General features: G+C 45.9%; 1 protein-coding gene and 1 long non-coding RNA gene across 2 annotated transcripts; both read left to right on the top strand.

Annotated features, from left to right (window-relative positions):
• Positions 1-2324: 2324 nt before the first annotated feature.
• On the top strand, positions 2325-5253 carry LOC124675876. Its single transcript, XR_006993451.1, has 4 exons — positions 2325-2391; positions 3758-4578; positions 4663-4815; positions 4911-5253. It is a non-coding gene; the product is annotated as an uncharacterized LOC124675876 (long non-coding RNA).
• A 10134-nt stretch (positions 5254-15387) lies between these two features.
• LOC124678970 (subtilisin-chymotrypsin inhibitor-2A-like) lies at positions 15388-15910 on the top strand. Its single transcript, XM_047214809.1, has 2 exons — positions 15388-15456; positions 15549-15910. Exon 2 carries the CDS (start codon positions 15559-15561, stop codon positions 15775-15777), a length of 219 nt encoding a protein of 72 aa, XP_047070765.1. The 5' UTR covers positions 15388-15456; positions 15549-15558; the 3' UTR covers positions 15778-15910.
• The last annotated feature ends 1857 nt before the right edge of the window (positions 15911-17767 follow it).

Raw genomic sequence — 17767 nt, 5'->3', positions numbered from 1 at the left:
TAGCTTTTCCGTACACGCCGTGTTGGACTGTAGAGTTCCCTTCAAATAATTGATTCTGAAGCTCATATGGATTTTTCACTTTGGAGTTAGAAGCAAACCATGGTCCATGGTGTGCCAAAAAAAAAAAACCATGGTCCATGGCGCAGTTAAATAGGATTGACATCGCGTGATGTTACTGTATCTTTTTTTTTATTTTACTTTAAAGATGAGTCCATCCTGAAGTTTAGTAGTCTATGCAATGATTCCTAATTAAGCGTAGTAAACCATAATGCAAGTATTTTAATATGAACAATTTTATAATTTTATATCGATTTTGCCAATTCCCAGTCAACTTTTGATCCAGAGTTTACTTAATTTCTAGTCGACCCGAGAAAGTTAGATTGCGTCGTGCCATGAATTGCAACATGGACTGCAACCGAGATTTTTTTCCGATTTGAAAATTGTGTTGAGTTGCAACTCAAAAAGAGAAAATACTCTCAAATCATGGTGAGTTGTCTAACGTTATGCTTCCAACCAAACAACAATAATCCCTCTCGTCTCTATTTGGTTCATCTACAAATATGGACAAGGCCAACTTAACCATGTTTGCACTTCTGCCAATGGTGTATTTGGTTCACTTGGTATCTCTTAGTGGGAACACTCTTCCTAAGAGCCTGTGGAGCTCATATGCCAAAATATGTGGAACTGGGCCCATGCTTGTATGGCTAGCCTAAGACACATCGACAAATCGGATTTAGTCATTACTAAAACCGAAGTCAGTAGGGGTACTATTATGAAAAAACATACCTTTTGCGGGGGAGAAAGGGAGATATGGATTGTCTATAGGGCCTCGTTGATCAATAGTGCAAAAAAAAAAAACACCGGAATAGGATTTTTTTAAGGGTATTCATCTATCTGACTCAAAATAATGGAGCATAGAAATAAGGAAAAAATAACAGGGGCATTCTCCTTTGGTATATGTTTCAAAGAGCAAACAAAGGAATTTCACAATCCATCCAAAACTGTTTTTATTACTAATATCTTTGCATCTGTTTTAACCCTAGTTTGAAAATTCTTGTGTTCAGTTTATTGCCACGAATCAAACACCCGAAGTCCTGTTCTATCTTAATTATGTATTTCTCCAGTTATTACTATGTTTTCGAAATCCTGCGTATCAGCTTGTAGAATAAAAATACTCGAGCTAATGAATCTCGTGGAAAGTCGAACGGAAAAATACATCCAATATCGTTTGTAACAATATTTTCTAACTAACTTTGTAACAGTTACGTCCCCAAGTGCCATAATTCAAATAACCTATATCTCCAAAATATAACATTTTTCAGAAAAAAAAGGCTAGAGAAATAGTAATAGGCCCAAGTCAAAAAAAAAGTCTAGGCCCAACAAACCACCAGGTTCAACAAGCACGAGCCTGGATATATATATATATATACCCCCAAACAAAAACACGAGGCTGGAACGAAATCGATAGTTCTCCGGTCCGGTCCACCATCGCCACCCAACAGGTCGTTCCAGGCGAGCGGGAGCGGCAGGCGGCGGCACACCATGGCGGGCGGGGTTAGCGCAGCGGGTCGCGTGGGCTGTACTAGGGTTTCAGTCGTCGACCGGAGAGCTTGGAATCGACCGACGCCGGCGAAGAGGAACCGGAGGCGGAGGACCGGGACGCTCGGATTCAAGCGGTGCCTCCTCCCCGCTACTCATTGGATGGCAGGTTTGTTAGTTTGTCCCCTCTATCGACTTTGATGCGTCTTGTCTTGGATCACAAACTGTCGCACAGCACGGTTTCAATCCAAACACCAGACTAGCCTGCGCCTGCGCCTCTGCTTCTTTGGCCGACCAACACCTATATATGCAACATGCTCGCCATGACCTGACCTGCACTATTCCTGGCAAAAACACCCATGAATGAGTAGGTTTTTTTTCTTCTGAAATATAAAGGATGCGCCCACATTTAGCTTAATTTACCCAGTTTTCACCTGGAGGCTTCCATGGTTGAGGAGTCCAAGCCTAAAATCAGGACAGCTTCATGAGTTGCTACTTGCTACACATCCTGGGGCGCCCTTTTTGACCTGACCGGCCGGTGGGTACTTTGTTTTTGATATCCAGAGTTTCACCCAAACACTAATACACTACTGTCTCCTTAAAATGTTGTTAGAGATCTTGCGTTGTAGTTGGAGTGCATGTGTATGTTAAGTTGTCTGTATGATTCGTAATAACTCATGTGCTGTTGCAGACGGATTGATTGCTTCACGGGGTAAAAGGAAGCGCCAACGAGATTATGTTCCAGGTGGATCAACTAGTGACCATGCCAGCAGAGAGGAATCTCCCTGCCAACTAGATGATACTTCTCAGAGTGGCAAAACAGATATGTATTCAGGCCCAGATCTTCCAGAGGTACGTCAGTAAATTTGTGGACATGTGCTAACTACATGAACGAACATGACTTCATTTCTTGATCCTGTAATCGCCTACTTCATTAGTAGCTTTGTCTTGTTCCGGCTGTTACAGATTTAACCCCCTGCAAATGACACTGGCATGAGTCAGTTTTCTGTTATCTTTTTGGTAAGGTTCATGTAGACTTCCTAGAGCATCCCTGGCTGGTGCCTCTTTTGTGTTTAGGGTTAGGAGACTCCTCAGTGGGCAACTTGCGCCTGGCCTCTTCCAACAGTAGTACATGAGGGATGTCAACCTCATCTAGCTCAGAACAAACTTCTTGGAGCATCTCCCACACCTTACACATTATTTAAGAAAGCTACTTCCATCATATTTTTCAGATCACTAGGAGTTCCTATTTTGTCGGGTCCTCTGACTGAGTGTTTATGTATATCAATAGTTTGGTTGTTGATTGTTGTTAAGCTCAAGGTGCTACCATATAATCATTACTTTGGTTGTTGATTGTTGTTAAGCTCAAGGTGCTACCATATGATCTTGCACAAAAGGAGTTTTTGCTTCTCTCACTAAAGAAAGCTGGAGGCTTCTTTGTTTTTTTTGTTCACTACACAATCACTGCTCTTCACTAGCGTCATCTCTGTCTGGTCAGTGATGTTCAAAGGGATGACCAAATTCCTCCTGGTTGTATGACAATGGTACCACCTTCCATTGGATCAAAACCGCGGTAGCAACTGTCCGTTGTCTTTGCTCATTCACATGCAAGGTGGAAATTGACCATATGGACCAGACCATTTCTCTCAGTCCCCCTCCTTACCGACCCTGCAACAAAATCCCCAACAAATGGAAGCTAAATTGGTACTCCCTCCGGCCCAAATTAGTTGTCGCAGGTTTGCCTAAACCTGTGACAACTTATTAGTTATTTGGGCCGGAAGGAGTACCAAAATCTGAAATAAAAATAACGGAATGTGGATTACCAAGTCGATGAAAGCACTTGAGTTATTTACAGTGGCATCAAAATCCCCTGGAACACGTGATTTTGATGTTCACCAGGCTTTGCAGATTGCTCTATCATAATATTTCTCCTGATTAAAAGCAGCTATATCCAAATAAAGTAGGACCATATCAGTTACACATAGATTTTGACTTTTCATAGAGGTTAATTAATCATGTTGTTTTTGGTAACGCTGACAATGCTGTCTTTTTCGTAGCAAAAACCGCCGCCAATACTTTTGGGAAAAGATGCTCAATATACTAACCATGGTTACATTCCAGCGCGTTTTATCTCTGCAACATGGTGCACTTTGTGCAATCATGGGCATGTATTTTACAGTGCTGATGTTGAGCTTTTCTCTGATGCTTGTGCATGCAGGACATGTGGCACCATATACATTCCTTAATGCCTCTGAGAGATGCTGCCCGAGCCGCCTGCCTGTCTCAATCCTTTCGGTATTCTTGGAAACGCCGTCCCAACCTAATTTTGAGTACGGAAACATTGGGCTTGGACGAACATGCACATCAAAAGGAAGCAGATATGGATTTCAGAATCAAAATTGACCACATCCTTAGAAACCACTCTGACACTGGACTGAGAAAACTCAAACTTAGGTCGATTCCAAATTACAATGCCAAGGACTCTGATTATATTGATAGATGGCTTCAAATCGCTTTTACACAAGCAATTGAAGAACTCACCCTTACCCTGTGTCTAGACAGTCACAAATACAAGTTCCCGTGCACACTTTTATCGAATGGGATGGCAGACTCGCTTCGTCATCTTTTCCTTGCCGGTTGTTCCTTTCATCCTACACCTGGGCTTTGTTGCTTGAGAAGCCTGACAAAATTAGAGCTGGTTATGGTGCGTAACTGCGTACTACAGGGGACACGTTATGGAGCCTTCTTTCCAGTTCTTCAGCTTTAGAACGGCTTTCACTTAATTGTTGCAACAAAGTAAGCTACTTGAAGATACCTTGCCATCTTCAGCGGCTAAGCCACGTGGAGGTGCATGAATGCAGCAAGCTGCGAGTGATAGAGAGCAAAGCTCCAAATCTCTCCAGATTTCACTTTCTAGGTAAGCTCAAGGTACAAATCTCACTTGGAGAAACATTGCAAGTGAAGAACTTGCACATGAACTGTACCGATTTTGGTTGTGATACTCGAGCAGAACTGGCATGCAGCATGCTAAGCAAGGAGGTATGCTCTAAAACTGTAGGTCTGTTTAATGATTCTTTATAAGTTAGCAATTGGAATTATAACTAATCTGACACTATTGTGTAGGTGATCAATTCACCAAATGTTTATAGTAAATTTCTTGAGCTGAAGTCCTTGAATATTACACTAGGAGAATTGCCCTTCGGTCGGAGCTTTGATTGTTCTTCTCTGGTCTCTTTGTTTGGTGCTTCACTCTCTTTGGAGACCTTCATCTCGCATGTAAGTGCCCTACTTTTATCCTGCAAACATGAGTAGTTAGTTAGCCATGGTGGAACTGTCAGCTGAAAGATGGTTGCCTTTTCATTCATCTCCAGGTTTCCAATGAACTCAAGCAGCATGCAATGGCTTTTGGAGATCCTTCGGGGCTGTGGATCTTGGGGACCGGCGGTGTTTTGTCCCCAATGAATAAGGGGCTGGTTGAGTTAGCATGTCATGTGCTCAGAGCCTGGTTAAGCTAAAATGCCCCATCCTGGGGACTGCAGCATCGCTTGTACTGAACAACAGATAAGTGTACATGGTAATACCAAATGCTTTAAGCGCTTGGCCATCGAAAACTAAACTAGGCAAAGTGTGAGCCTTTGTGAAGCTGTTCAACATGAGATGTCAAGTTGTGTGGTACTTATAGTTTGTTATAAAGCTGTAGCTAGATCCTGTTTTCTTAAATTACCGGGACCGGCTATTGTTTAAAATGGGGATTAGCACAGAGACAGAGGACCTTGGAGAAATTACTTTTTGTTGCCTGTGTTCATCATCTTTAGAATCTCAGCACTACTTTCTGCAATGACAATGTATGTGCTCATTGTGCTGGCTAATCTTTAAAGTATACTCCATGTTAGCCTTTTCTTCATGTCGACTTTACATTTGTCCGAACAGTGATTGTGTACTTGAAACATAAAACAGTATCACTCGCCTAACCTCTTGGTTTTTGGGTGCTGATCCTGGTTGCAACTCCTACTAAGTTGTATGAAGTGGGCGTTGGTCATGGCACCCAAACTGCAATAAGAGCTGAGCGAGCGTGAGGAAAGTAAGCTATCGAGGCTAATGGACAAGCCAGCCGGATATGTACCATGTGAAAGCTCTCGAGAAGCTGTGGTCTTGTTTGTGCACAGCCTTACAAGGGTTGCTGGAAGCTTGTCGCAGGGTACTATGTGACATCAGATCTGCTCAAAGCAGTAACGGCGTGACATAAAGGGGGTCACCTTGAGGATAATTATAGGCTAGCGTTCTTCTCCTATGGGAAACCAAATTGTTCATGTAGGAGTACTTGTCAAGTGAACCATTCCAAGCAGCTTGTACATGGAGTTCAGCAGCGCCTCGAGTAACCTGATGAAGCTTCAGAAGGAGGTGGATGTAGTTACTTGGCATGTGGCATTTGTCTCGACTTTAAACAAATTTGGATGTATCTAGATACTAATATAGATCTAGATACGTACCGGTAATGCTCTGTTCTGTCCATTTGTATTACATCTAGCCTGTTATCGATAGGTCACCCCTTAGTCAGCATTTTCTTTCATGTCAATCATCAGTATATTGTTTCAGTGCTGTATTGTGGTCAGACATTTTTTACGTATATATTGTTGAAGTGCTGAGACATTTTCAAGCGTTCTACAATATCTATAAGAGTTGTATACAGTGGGTCACTCGGAGCATGTTGATCAATACAAACACCACACATCGAGATACCCAGCGAAGAACTATCTAGTAGCATCTCCCTCACTTTAAAAGTTAAAATGTCCAACTCATTTCATCCATCAGCTAAGGTTCTGATAACACCACACATGGATAGCAGTTACATATATAGTGGCATCTCCCTCACTTAAAAAGAATATCTGGAAAGTATAAAAAAAATAGTTGCATATCTCTGATAGGAAACAATCTTATTCGTCCGACGACACGCTAACCGGATGCTTGCTCAACTAAATTACCAGAGCTCGAATAGACATGGCAATTCACGGAAGGATACGCCACAAAACTGTTGTAGATTTTGGTGCTGCAATCTCCAAAAGTACATGCCAGCTTGACCGTCACCCTTTTAAGCATCGGCGAGCATTTGGATATAAAGCCTAAGAAGTCAACCTCGTGATCCTCACCGGTGAGCCCGTCGATTTCCAATTCCTCGAGACGTGGCAAGGAGATACTTTGCCTTCTCCAGTTCTTGGGGTTAGCACAAAGACAATTTCCTGAGCAAGCTCGTCTCTGCTTAAGAAAATGATGGACATTATAATGCATTATTGATTTATGCTAGTAGCTCCACAACTGGGACCATATCGAAACCAGATTTTCGCTCAACATCTGTAAGCTAAACGTGGGTGAATATTACCGGTGGACACGATGGTTGGATGACGATCTTGAGCTTCTCCGTAGCAGCACGAATCCGCTCCATCCCGAGTATACGCAGCACCAGTGCGCCGAAAATGTGCCCACATGTACACAGTCTTAGGTCCAACACTGAGAAGTTGGTAATCAAAAGTTTCTCCATCTCCTTTGGTAAGATCGGCCTTGAACCCAGACGACCCTGCAAAACAAGTTGGCAAGGTATTATGCATTAAAGGAATCTGAATTTAGTGCCTAACTCCAGTAAATTGGGCACAGATGACTGACTTACGCTAAGAATGCAAGATATGTGCAAGCACAAGGTATGCACACGAGGGTCACATGTGTCTAGCTCTTGCCCGCTCTCTAGACTCGCGCACTCGAGACGCCAGAAACCAAACATCACAGCCGATGTTGTGTACCGGCGCTTCCATGAGACCTTCTCAACCATAGGCGCTGAGATGGACACGCTGAGTTCGCTACCACTACCAGCCGAAATCTCCATCTCCAATTTCTTAAGCTTGGGTGTGACTATGTCGATGTTGTGGCATTCCGTGTTACTATGGACATGAAGGTCCTGCACCGACGCCGAGTGGACCGTGACATCACCCGAAGCCATGGCCACCTTGAGCACACGCAAGTGTGGGCAGCGGCTGAGCAAGGTGCTGAGGTCGACAATGCTACAACCCTCAGAGATGGACAGCCCCTCGAGCGCCGAGAACTCGCCATCCAGCAGTGCTGTGAAGTATACATTTTCTAGATCCAGCTCAATTGACATGGCACGCTGGAAGCAAGGTAGGTCGGCCTCAATGGGTGAATCAAAGTGGTGAGTGAATACGAGCTTCTGCGCTGATATCCTCGCCATGGCGCGGAGAAGATCACGAAATCCCGGGGCGTAAAGATTGTCTGTGGAGCGACTGTCGACGCCGAGGAGGGACAAGGTGAGGCCGAGCGCCGCAGCCGCCGCCTCGAGTGCCTTGAGAGCTGCTTTGAGCGCGCGGAGATGGAGCACACCACGGAAGACGACACCGAGAACGCGAAGGCGCGGGCAGCGGCGGAGCAAGGTGCGGAGGTCGACGATGTTGCCAGCAATGGACAAGTTCTCGAGGACAGGGAAATCGCCGGACGGTGGCGGGCTGAGCCTGAGCAGCCCGACGTCGAGCTCGATCGAAGTGGCACGGTGGAAGCAGGGCAGGTGGGCTGCTTCCATATCCAGGGCAAAATCGTGAGTGAACACGAGCTTCTGCGGCGACAGCCTCGCCGTGGTGCAGAGAAGGCGGTGGAGTCGAGCGGCGTCGACTCCGTGCCGGTGGCGAGTGTCAATGTGGACGCCGAAGAGGGACAGCTCGAGGCCGCGCGCCGTAGCCGCCGGTTCCAGCGCGGCGAGCTCAGCATCGAGCGAGTCAGGATCGACACCGCGGAAGGTGACGGCAAGCACGCGCAGGCGCGGGCAGCGGCCGAGCAAGGCGCCGAGGCCGGCGACGTTGCCGGCGAGCGACAGACTCTCGAGCGCGGGGAACTCCCCGGCCGGCGGCGGCCTGATGCTGTGCAGCCCGGCGTCGACCTCGATCGAGGCGGCGCGGTGGAAGCAGGGCAGCACCACAACTCCGCCGTACGCTTGCCGAGGCTCCTCCCTGAGGACGAGCACCAGCTCCGCCGGCGAGAGCAGCGCCGCGGCGCGCAGCAGCGGGCTCGGTTCACGTGGTGTTACCGGGAAGCTGATGCGGATGGAGGACGCCACGGCCGAAGCGGCGGCGGAGAATCTGGCGAGCGCCGCCTCGATCTTGTCGGCTGCGTCGGCGCGGAAGGCGAGATCGGCGAGGCGCGTCCAGAGGCCGAGCCACCGCCGCGAGAGGAGGCCGGTGCGCGCGGCGGCGCGGACGCTGCCGAGGCGTGCGAGGATCAGCAGGATCATGTCGTCGGCGAGAGCGCTGATGCGATCCGAAGACGGTGGGAGGCGGCCGGAGCTGGCTCCATTCGGTGGCGGCGGCGAGCGCCTGCGACGCGCCGATCGCGATTCCATCATCGCCTAGGAATGGAATGGGTAAACCCCTGCAACTGGAACTCCGCCGTCCGCCCCAACAAAGACAAAGGAACCTAAAAAGGCCCGAACTCACCCGCCCCTCCAGCGTCAACCAGCCCAGCCCATCATAGCCCTACCTTTTTTACATTTCAAATTGTTAGTTTTTTTTTTCAAACAAAATTGCGAGAATCAACTTGTTATTGGCGAACATTAATCACGTGTTCTAATTTAAGATGTAGATTCTCAAAAAAAAAATGTAGACACTGCGTGTAGACACACAAGCTATTGTACACCAAGCTACATGTATTTTAACTAGTAAATTGCACTGCGATTTCTCACTAGAAGAATATTATAAGAAGGAGAGTGGATTTTGTAAGTACAAAAGTATTTCTCCAAAAGAAAACATATATCTAATAAATTATATAATAAAATTATATCATAGTTTTTTACAGTTCCAATATTGAATAAGGTGTCAATTGGGAGACACTTTCTTGTTTTGGTCGGATAATTGGAATATTGGCGATCTTCATAGACCCATCAAAGAAAGATTTCCAAGGCTCTTCTCCTATGTACTGAATGAGAATATGTTGGTTGCTCATGTCTATGAGGTGGATGATATTACATCACTGTTTTACCTCCCGCTTTCGAGGGCCGCCTATGATGAGTTGTCTGAACTTCAGATCATGATGCAGTTGAATCCTCTTACAAATCAAAAAGATGTCTGGACTTATTGTTGGGGTGATTCTTACACGGCGGTAAAATTTTATCAGCATATTCGTTCTTACATTAGTGTGCCTAAGGTAGGTTTATCAGTGGCTGTGGCAATCATGCTGTGTGAAAAAAACTAAAGTCTTTGGTTGGTTGCTTCTTCGAGATCGCCTGAACACGCGAGATTTGCTTGGAATGTAACAGAGGAAACACGTTGTGTTCTATGTCCCTTACATGCATATGAAGACATAGTACACCTTTTCTTTGAGTGTAATTTTAACCAGCGCATATGGAATTATTTGCAGATAGAATGGAGTAGTCATGAGGACTTGCAAACTGTGGTGGCGGCTGCAAAGTGGAGTTTTGTTCATCCTTTTTTCATGGACGTTGCCATCACGTCATGTTGGCAGATATGGCTGTTGCGAAATGCATTTTTTTTTTTAGGAATGAACGCCTCAATTTTGCAAAGTGGAGGAATAATTTTATCAATGACATTTCCCTTCTTAAGCATAGGATTAAAGCAAAGCATCTAGATAGCCTTTCTAAGTGGATCACCTCTCTCCCATAGGTTGGTTACTATTGTATATATGTAGGTAGGTATGCTCTATCTTGTATTTGTACTTGTATTCTAAGTTTGAAATAAATTTAGTTGTGGGACTTTTGCCTTACAGTCCAAGGTCAAAATAAAATAAAATTGTGGAGTAAAAGGTTTAAATGAACCAACTTGAGGATTTTGTTTTCTTAAAAAGACCGTTGTCACTTGAGCACAAATATGAGTTGAAAAGCGACTATATGTCCAAAAGTAGAAAAATATATTTCATATCTACATGGTGGAGTATATTTCACCTAGATGGTACAATTCCAAACAACAAATTTGACGTAATAGAGGGTCTCAATATACTGTCGAAACAAGCTACCGAATGTGCAGTACTAAAACTTTGACGTAATAGAGGGTCTCAACTTGGTCATTTACTCATTTAGTACCGCAGCCTGAGACGTATCCAAGAATGAACATTCACAAATTTATTTTGGAGTTTTTTAAACATGCAAGTTTGAATTTTAAAGAGTGATATCATGGTATCACTAGTTATTTTTCCTCCTCGTTCATCCATTCGTCAAACAAGTTTAAGCGTGGAGGAAGCTCCCATTCAGGAACAATTTAGGCATTATAGGCTTTATTCACTAATTTGCTAGGTCATTTTAGATTTTTCTAGAGTTTTCATTTTTCTTTTAAGGGGAATCTCATTTTCTGAATAGTTGTATCGTGAGAAGCTAGCTAAAGCTGAGTAGATCCTGGATTTTTCACCGAAATCGGAGCGAGGGCACACGAAGCACACTTCTGGCTAGATGTGTCAATCTATAAACTGAAACATAGTACCACCTTTGAATAATTTTTTTTTTCGAAATGGGGAGTGGAACCCCGGCTTCTGCATCGTGATGATGCACACGGCCTTTTATTAATAAAGTGATAGTACAAAATTAAAATATCTTAGGCATCACCTAGAATTGATACAAGAATCAACCAGCGAAAGACAACTAGAAAAAACGGACTACTCATCATTGTATCCGTCTATTGTGCCGCCAGCCAGCTCGGCACAAGATATCCCGAGCGACCATCCGGAGCCGTGTGCATCCAAGTAGCCATAGCATCCCGCTGTCCCTCCGGTGACAGAAGAGCCCACAACCGGACCCGGTATGACACCATATGGATAACCTGCAAAAAGTGAAATGAAGGTTTCTTGTTAAAAATAATATCATTCCTTGTCCTCCGGATAGACCGAGCATAAGGCAGAAACCCCAATATGGATGAAAGCCTTTGATTGTCTATCAACTCCATTTAGCCAGTTACCAAACATATTGGTAATACTGGTTGGAGGTGGGAGAGCAAAAGTAAAATCAATCGCACGCCAGAGAATTTTAGCTAAAGGACAAGTGATAAACAAATGCTCAATAGTCTCCTGTTCACCACAAAAAACACATTTTGTACAACCATTCCATCTTCTTTTGGCTAAATTGTCTTTAGTGAGTAAAACTTTGTTACTTAAGAACCACATAAATATTTTTATCTTTAAAGAAACTTTAACTTTCCAAAGATATTTTCGCAAAAAGGGGGTGTGATCATTCATAAAATCATCATACATAGATTTCACTGTAAACACGCCATTTGTTGTCAATTTCCAAACAAAGTGACCCCTCTCATCAGATAAATTAATCCTCATAAGTCTTCTGCATAACTGTAACCATAAAGCCCATTTGTTTCCCACCAACAATCTTCTGAAACTGATATTCAGAGGTGTTTGGGCTAACACATGAGCTACTGTTACATTCTTATGATGCACAATACTATATAAGGATGGATATTGTTGTGTTAAAGGTTTATTTCCTAACCAGGTATCTTCCCAAAAACGGACATTCGTACCATTACCTATTTGAAAAAAACCTCTTCTAAAAAAATCGTCTTTAACCTTCATTAATCCCTTCCAAAAGGGAGAATCTGTTGGTTTAGCTTGTGCCTCGGATAAGGTCTTTTGTCTTAACTATTTATTCTGCAGCAACTCCTGCCACACCCCATCCTCGTTAAGAAGTTTATAAAGCCACTTACTCAATAAACATCTATTTTTCAATTCAAGGACCTCAATACCAAGACCCCCTTGATCCCTAGGCCTGCGAGACGATATTCCACTTGGTGAGCCTATATTTTCTTTTGTTTTCTTCAGATTGCCAGAAGAAGCGAGACCTATAAAAATCCAATCTTTTCCTTACCCCAACGGGTAATTCTAGAAAAGAAAGCATGAACATCGGTAAGCTTGATAAAACTGAATTGATAAGGACCAGTCTGTCCCCATAGGACAATAATCGACCCTTCCAGCATCCCAATTTGCTCTCAAATCGGGTCTCCACTGGATACCAATCAGAAAGTTTAAGCTTTCTAAAGTGTATATGAATACCTAAATATTTAAAAGGTAGAGAACCAGCGTCACATCCAAAGATCTGTTTATACTGGTCCACATCATCCATTGCCTTCCCAAAACAAAAAATCTCGCTCTTGTGGAAATTAATTTTAAGCCCGGATAACTCTTCAAAAAGGCATAAGATTAGTTTCATATTTACGGCCTTCTGGAGATCATGTTCCAAGAAAAGGATAGTATCATCAGCATATTGTAGGATAGAGATCCCCCCTTCAACAAGGTGAGGAATGAGTCCTCCTACCTGATCATCATTCTTTGCTCTCTCAATTAAGATAGCAAGCATGTCTACCACAATATTAAATAGGATAGGTGACAAAGGATCACCTTGTCTCAAACCTTTTTTAGTTTGGAAGTAATGACCAATGTCATCATTTACCTTAACTCCTACACTACCCCCTTGGACGTATTGACTGATCATCCTACACCATTCAGGAGCAAACCCCTTCATCCTCAAAGTTTGTTGTAGGAATGACCATTTCACTTTATCATATGCCTTTTCAAAGTCAATCTTAAATAGAACCCCATCCAACTTCTTAGTATGTAGCTCATGAATAGTTTCATGAAGAATGACCACCCCTTCTAGAATATTCCTTCCCGGCATAAAAGCGGATTGTGTTGGTCTAATAACTCGTGGGGCAATTCCTGTAATACGATTTGTACCAGCTTTGGTAAAGATTTTAAAACATACATTCAGTAGACAGATAGGTCTATATTGTTGTATTTGCACCGCATCCTCTTTCTTCGGTAATAAAGTAATGACGCCGAAATTCAACTTGTAAAGAGGCAAATCCCCAATACTAAATTGATTGAACAGCGCCATCAAGTCATGTTTTATTACTTCCCAAAATGTCTGATAAAACTCTGCCGGAAAACCATCAGGCCCCGGCGCTTTATTACGTTCCATCTGAAAAAGTGCCTCATGAACCTCCTCCTCAGAGAAAGAAGCTGTCAAGATCGCATTCTCAACAGTCGATATCTGAGGAATGTCCTGCACCTCTTCCTCTACCAATAAGGCGTATGAAACTAGCTGAAAGTCAAATCTTACTAAATTTTTCAAAATATTTGAAAAAACATATCAGTATCTACAATGTTTAATAAATATATAGTGAAATATATTTTATAGTGGATCTATTCATGAAAGCCCACACAACGGTCCAAACACAAAGCTCATATACACACACATACACTCATCCCTATAAATACACACACACAAACCCTACCCTTATTAGTTATTTCGATCAAAGGAGATAATTAGTTGACACCTAAACAGAGTCTATATGCATTTTCTCTTTTATTACTACCTATTATTTTGAAGAAAAAGAATAAATAAGGTATCGATGTTACACTCATGTCCTCGTCACCGATATGCCGTTTAGCTAACCATAGCAGACGATCAGATCGATCCGATCCACTGAATACCAGCCAGGCTATGCAAGAGTGAGTAGGACGCGCCACGTGCGTTGTCCTACCTACTAGCTGATATGACTAATGAAAGTATGAAACACGTCATGTATACAAGTCGTACTACGATACAGTACCTTTACACGTATTCTTAACGTTATCTTCTTAGTTTGGAGCTCCATACTAGTCTTTTTTTTTAACAGGAGAGGTCCCGAAGGACCTAGAGCTTCAATGACATATCAGCGGTGGCAGTACAAATTACATAAAGGATCCTGAAGAAAAGAGAAATTACAAATCGACCCAAGCATTTTGCACTAAGGACCTTATACTAAAAATAGGAAACGCGATCCAGGCCAGCTCCAGATCCACCGCAGTCAAGGTCGCCGGAGCCAACCTCCATGCCACTGGGGACAGAACCACTTGGGGCATGGAGACGGGAGCTAACTCCGACGATGCTATTGAGCCTCCGTCTAGATGATTGGAGGTTGAGGAAGACCTGAGGACGAAGAATGAGCGTCGTCACCTCAGGATGGAGGGGCCGCCCTACGGCCAACGAGTACAGCGACATCGACGCCGTGGTGAACCTCCAAGGGTGGAGGGGCCACCCTTCGGCCATTAGGTACGGCGACAGTGGCGCCGTCGAAGTCCTCCGACTAGAAGCTTGCAAACTCCCCTGGCGCAGATCTAGGAGAAGACAGATCCATGGAAGGGCCTTGCTGCCGTTCTCGCCACCACGGCGAGCATCGAGCAGGAGGCACCAACCATGGACCGCCGCTTCTTCAAGATCTAGGGCCCTGACAGCTTCTTCAAGCTTATTCTTGGACGGGGAAAGGAGAAGATTGAGCAGTGGCCACCAGCACCACTCCGTTGCCACCATCCAGATCTCCGTCACCGGCCGCCCAGCGCCGCTTGGAAACGCCGGGAGCTCTCCGTCCGCCGGCATAGCGCAAGACACCACAAAGGGAACATAAACTACTCCTTGACTACTATATACAGAGGGGGGCCGACCTCCCCTCTCCCAGTCACTCCGGCCGGCGAGGCCGCCAGAGGAGAGGAAGAGGGGAGCCGGCGAAAAAGAAGAGGCTCTCAAGTTACTGTTCACTCACGAGAGAGGGAAGGGGGAGGGGGGGAATGGTCGAACTCATCGCTGCTCCATACTAGTCTATCCCGGCCAAAAAAATCAGCTAAGGGTTTGCTTGTTTGGCCTGATTGCGTCCACGAAGAACACCATGCATATTACACGCATGCACCTCAACTCAATAGTCTTCGCTCGTGTGGCACGTTCGCACGTACCTATCCATTCTACTAACTTTCGCTTCGAATCAATCTATAAATACGGCACCCTAGCTAGGAATGCCTCAACCAAACAGCCACAACAGGAAAGCTAGGCTATCTATCGGATCAGCATCGTCTTTCACAAGTCGAGGGACAAGCCCAATTCAAGACGTGAGTCCTCCATTCTGATGAATCTCTAGCTGATAACTACGAACTTTGATTTCTAGTACTGCAGCTCATGAGCTTTGTTTGATCAAGCACAGTTGGACCAGCATGAGCTCCTCGGACGAAGTCGCCGGCGGCAAGAAGACGTCGTGGCCGGAGCTGGTCGGTAAATCCATCGAGGAGGCGAAGAAGACCATCCTCAGCGACAGGCCGGACGTGAAAACCGTCGAGGTCTTCCCGGTGGGCACGGGGGTGACCAAGGACTTGAGGTTTGACCGCGTCCGTATCTTCGTCGACACCGTCGCCGAGATACCCCGCATCGGCTAGCGTTGCTTGATGCAGCACTATGCTCGACCTTGTCGATCAGCTCAAGAATAAATTACCAACGAAGAAGATGTGTAAAAGTATGTCTACTTTGTCTGCAGTTCTCTGAATAAACTCTATAGCCAGTGGCTATACATGACGTTCTTGGCTATTTGTCGATCGCTATGTAATTGTATTGCAAATTTGTTTGCAGCTTTGGTCAACGGTATTATGGATTTGCAGTGGTATTGTTTCATTTTTCTTTTTTGTTTGTTTTCCAACTCTATCAACGCACTATCGTATTAGTCCATAGAGTTTCCAGTTTTGGTCAGCAAACTAGCCTGAATTTATTACCGCCTTGGCAATATGATCATCTCAGTATTCAAGATTTCAAAGGAAACAACTACCATACATCTCTCTCATGCGGCGGTCTCCAAGGAAAAACCTCCGAGAACACAAGCAATGGTGTTATCTCCAGCCGCCTCCCCAATTTAAAAAGAAACAACTACGCTGCGTCGGATTGAGCGTTTGGGGATGCTTTTTTTTTCGGGCCGAGTTTGGGGACTTCGTTCCCGAGCCGCATCCCCAAACGAGGCCCAAATTAATAAAACGAAAATAAAGTTTTCATTTGAATTTAATTATATTTTACAAGTTTGAATGAAAACAGCTAGATTGTCTGACCCTAGCCTACTAGCCGCCCGACGGTGCATTCCATGGCCCCGCCCCGTCGTCGCCTCCCCTCCGTCGTAGCTCCTGCGCCGCGCGCCGCCTCTCCCAACGGAGCAGATGCCGGTGCTCGTTCGCCGCGTCGTCACCTACCCTCCCAGATGCTCCTGCTGGAGGGAGAGTTCGACGGCACGTCGAACCTGCTCCTCTTCGCGGGCATGGGCGTTGTCCTGAAGCTTCTTCTGCGACTCGAACGACTCAAGGAGCGTCAGTTGCTGCGCCGCCTCCTCCTCCGGGTCCGGCCTGTCATCGTCGGGCCATTCGAAGTCGTCCTCGTCCTCCTCCGCCTACTCCCCCTCCGCCGCCCCTCCTCCTCCTCCTCCTCCTCCTCCTCCTCCATTTGCGCTGCCGCAGCCGCCACCCACGCATCCGCCTCTGCCACCCAGGCAGCCGCTTTCGCTGCCGCCGCCTCCCGCAGCTGCTGCTCCAGCGCCTCATGCCGTTGTCATTGATGGAGCTCCCACATCCGCAGTCGCTCCCGCAGCTTCTCAATGCACAGTCAATCGTACATCTCATCCGCATGGCGGCGCCGCTGCTCCCGCTCAGCACGCCACCGCTCGCCCATCTCCTCCGCCTGGCGCCGGGCCGCCTCTTCCGCCGTGGCAGCGTCGAACACCGCTATGGTTCCGCTAGCACCGCCTGCTCCCACGCTTCATTCTCCGCAGCCTCCGGGTCGACGTCGAACTCTTGTGGTGGTGGAGATGGAAGTGGAGGTGGAGACGGTGGTGGGGGCAACTGGCCGTTGCCGGTGCAGTTCATCATTGCGTAGGTGGTGCGTAGCCGATGAGGCATGTGTTTACAGCGGAGAAAGGGATGCCGACGGTTGTGGTGGCGACCATTGAATGGAGGAGGCTCTTTTATAGACGCCAGCGTCACAAGAAGAGACGTGAAGAGGCCAGAAGCCGCTGGAAGAAAGAGCGGGAACTCACCGTGGCGTGCAAACGGCGGTGACGCGTGGAGGAGGCGCAGCGCCGACGAGACGTCTCGCCTGCCCCTCCGTTGCCATTAAGGAAAAGATGCGAGGCTTTGTTCATGTGTCAATGACGCGTCGGCCCGCCACTACCTGTCTCGCTTCTTGCTGTGTCGGGCGCCCTGAGCGTCCCCTGGACCGGGATGGGTTCGGGGCGCCGGACACTGTATTGGCCCACGCCGGACGAAAGGAGGCTTTGGAACGCGCGATTGGGTCCGAAAATATGTTCGGCGCCCCCAATGACAAGGTATCAACTTGTCAATGCCTACGGGTTATAGGCTAGGGTTTAGTTAGAAGTAGAGGGCAAGTAGATCTCGA

Source organism: Lolium rigidum, chromosome 7, assembly GCF_022539505.1.
Source record: "Lolium rigidum isolate FL_2022 chromosome 7, APGP_CSIRO_Lrig_0.1, whole genome shotgun sequence".
In the NCBI taxonomy this organism is placed as follows: Eukaryota; Viridiplantae; Streptophyta; class Magnoliopsida; order Poales; family Poaceae; genus Lolium; species Lolium rigidum.
The sequence above is the reverse complement of the archived record's forward strand: the minus strand, read 5'-3'. Positions and strand labels throughout refer to the sequence as shown.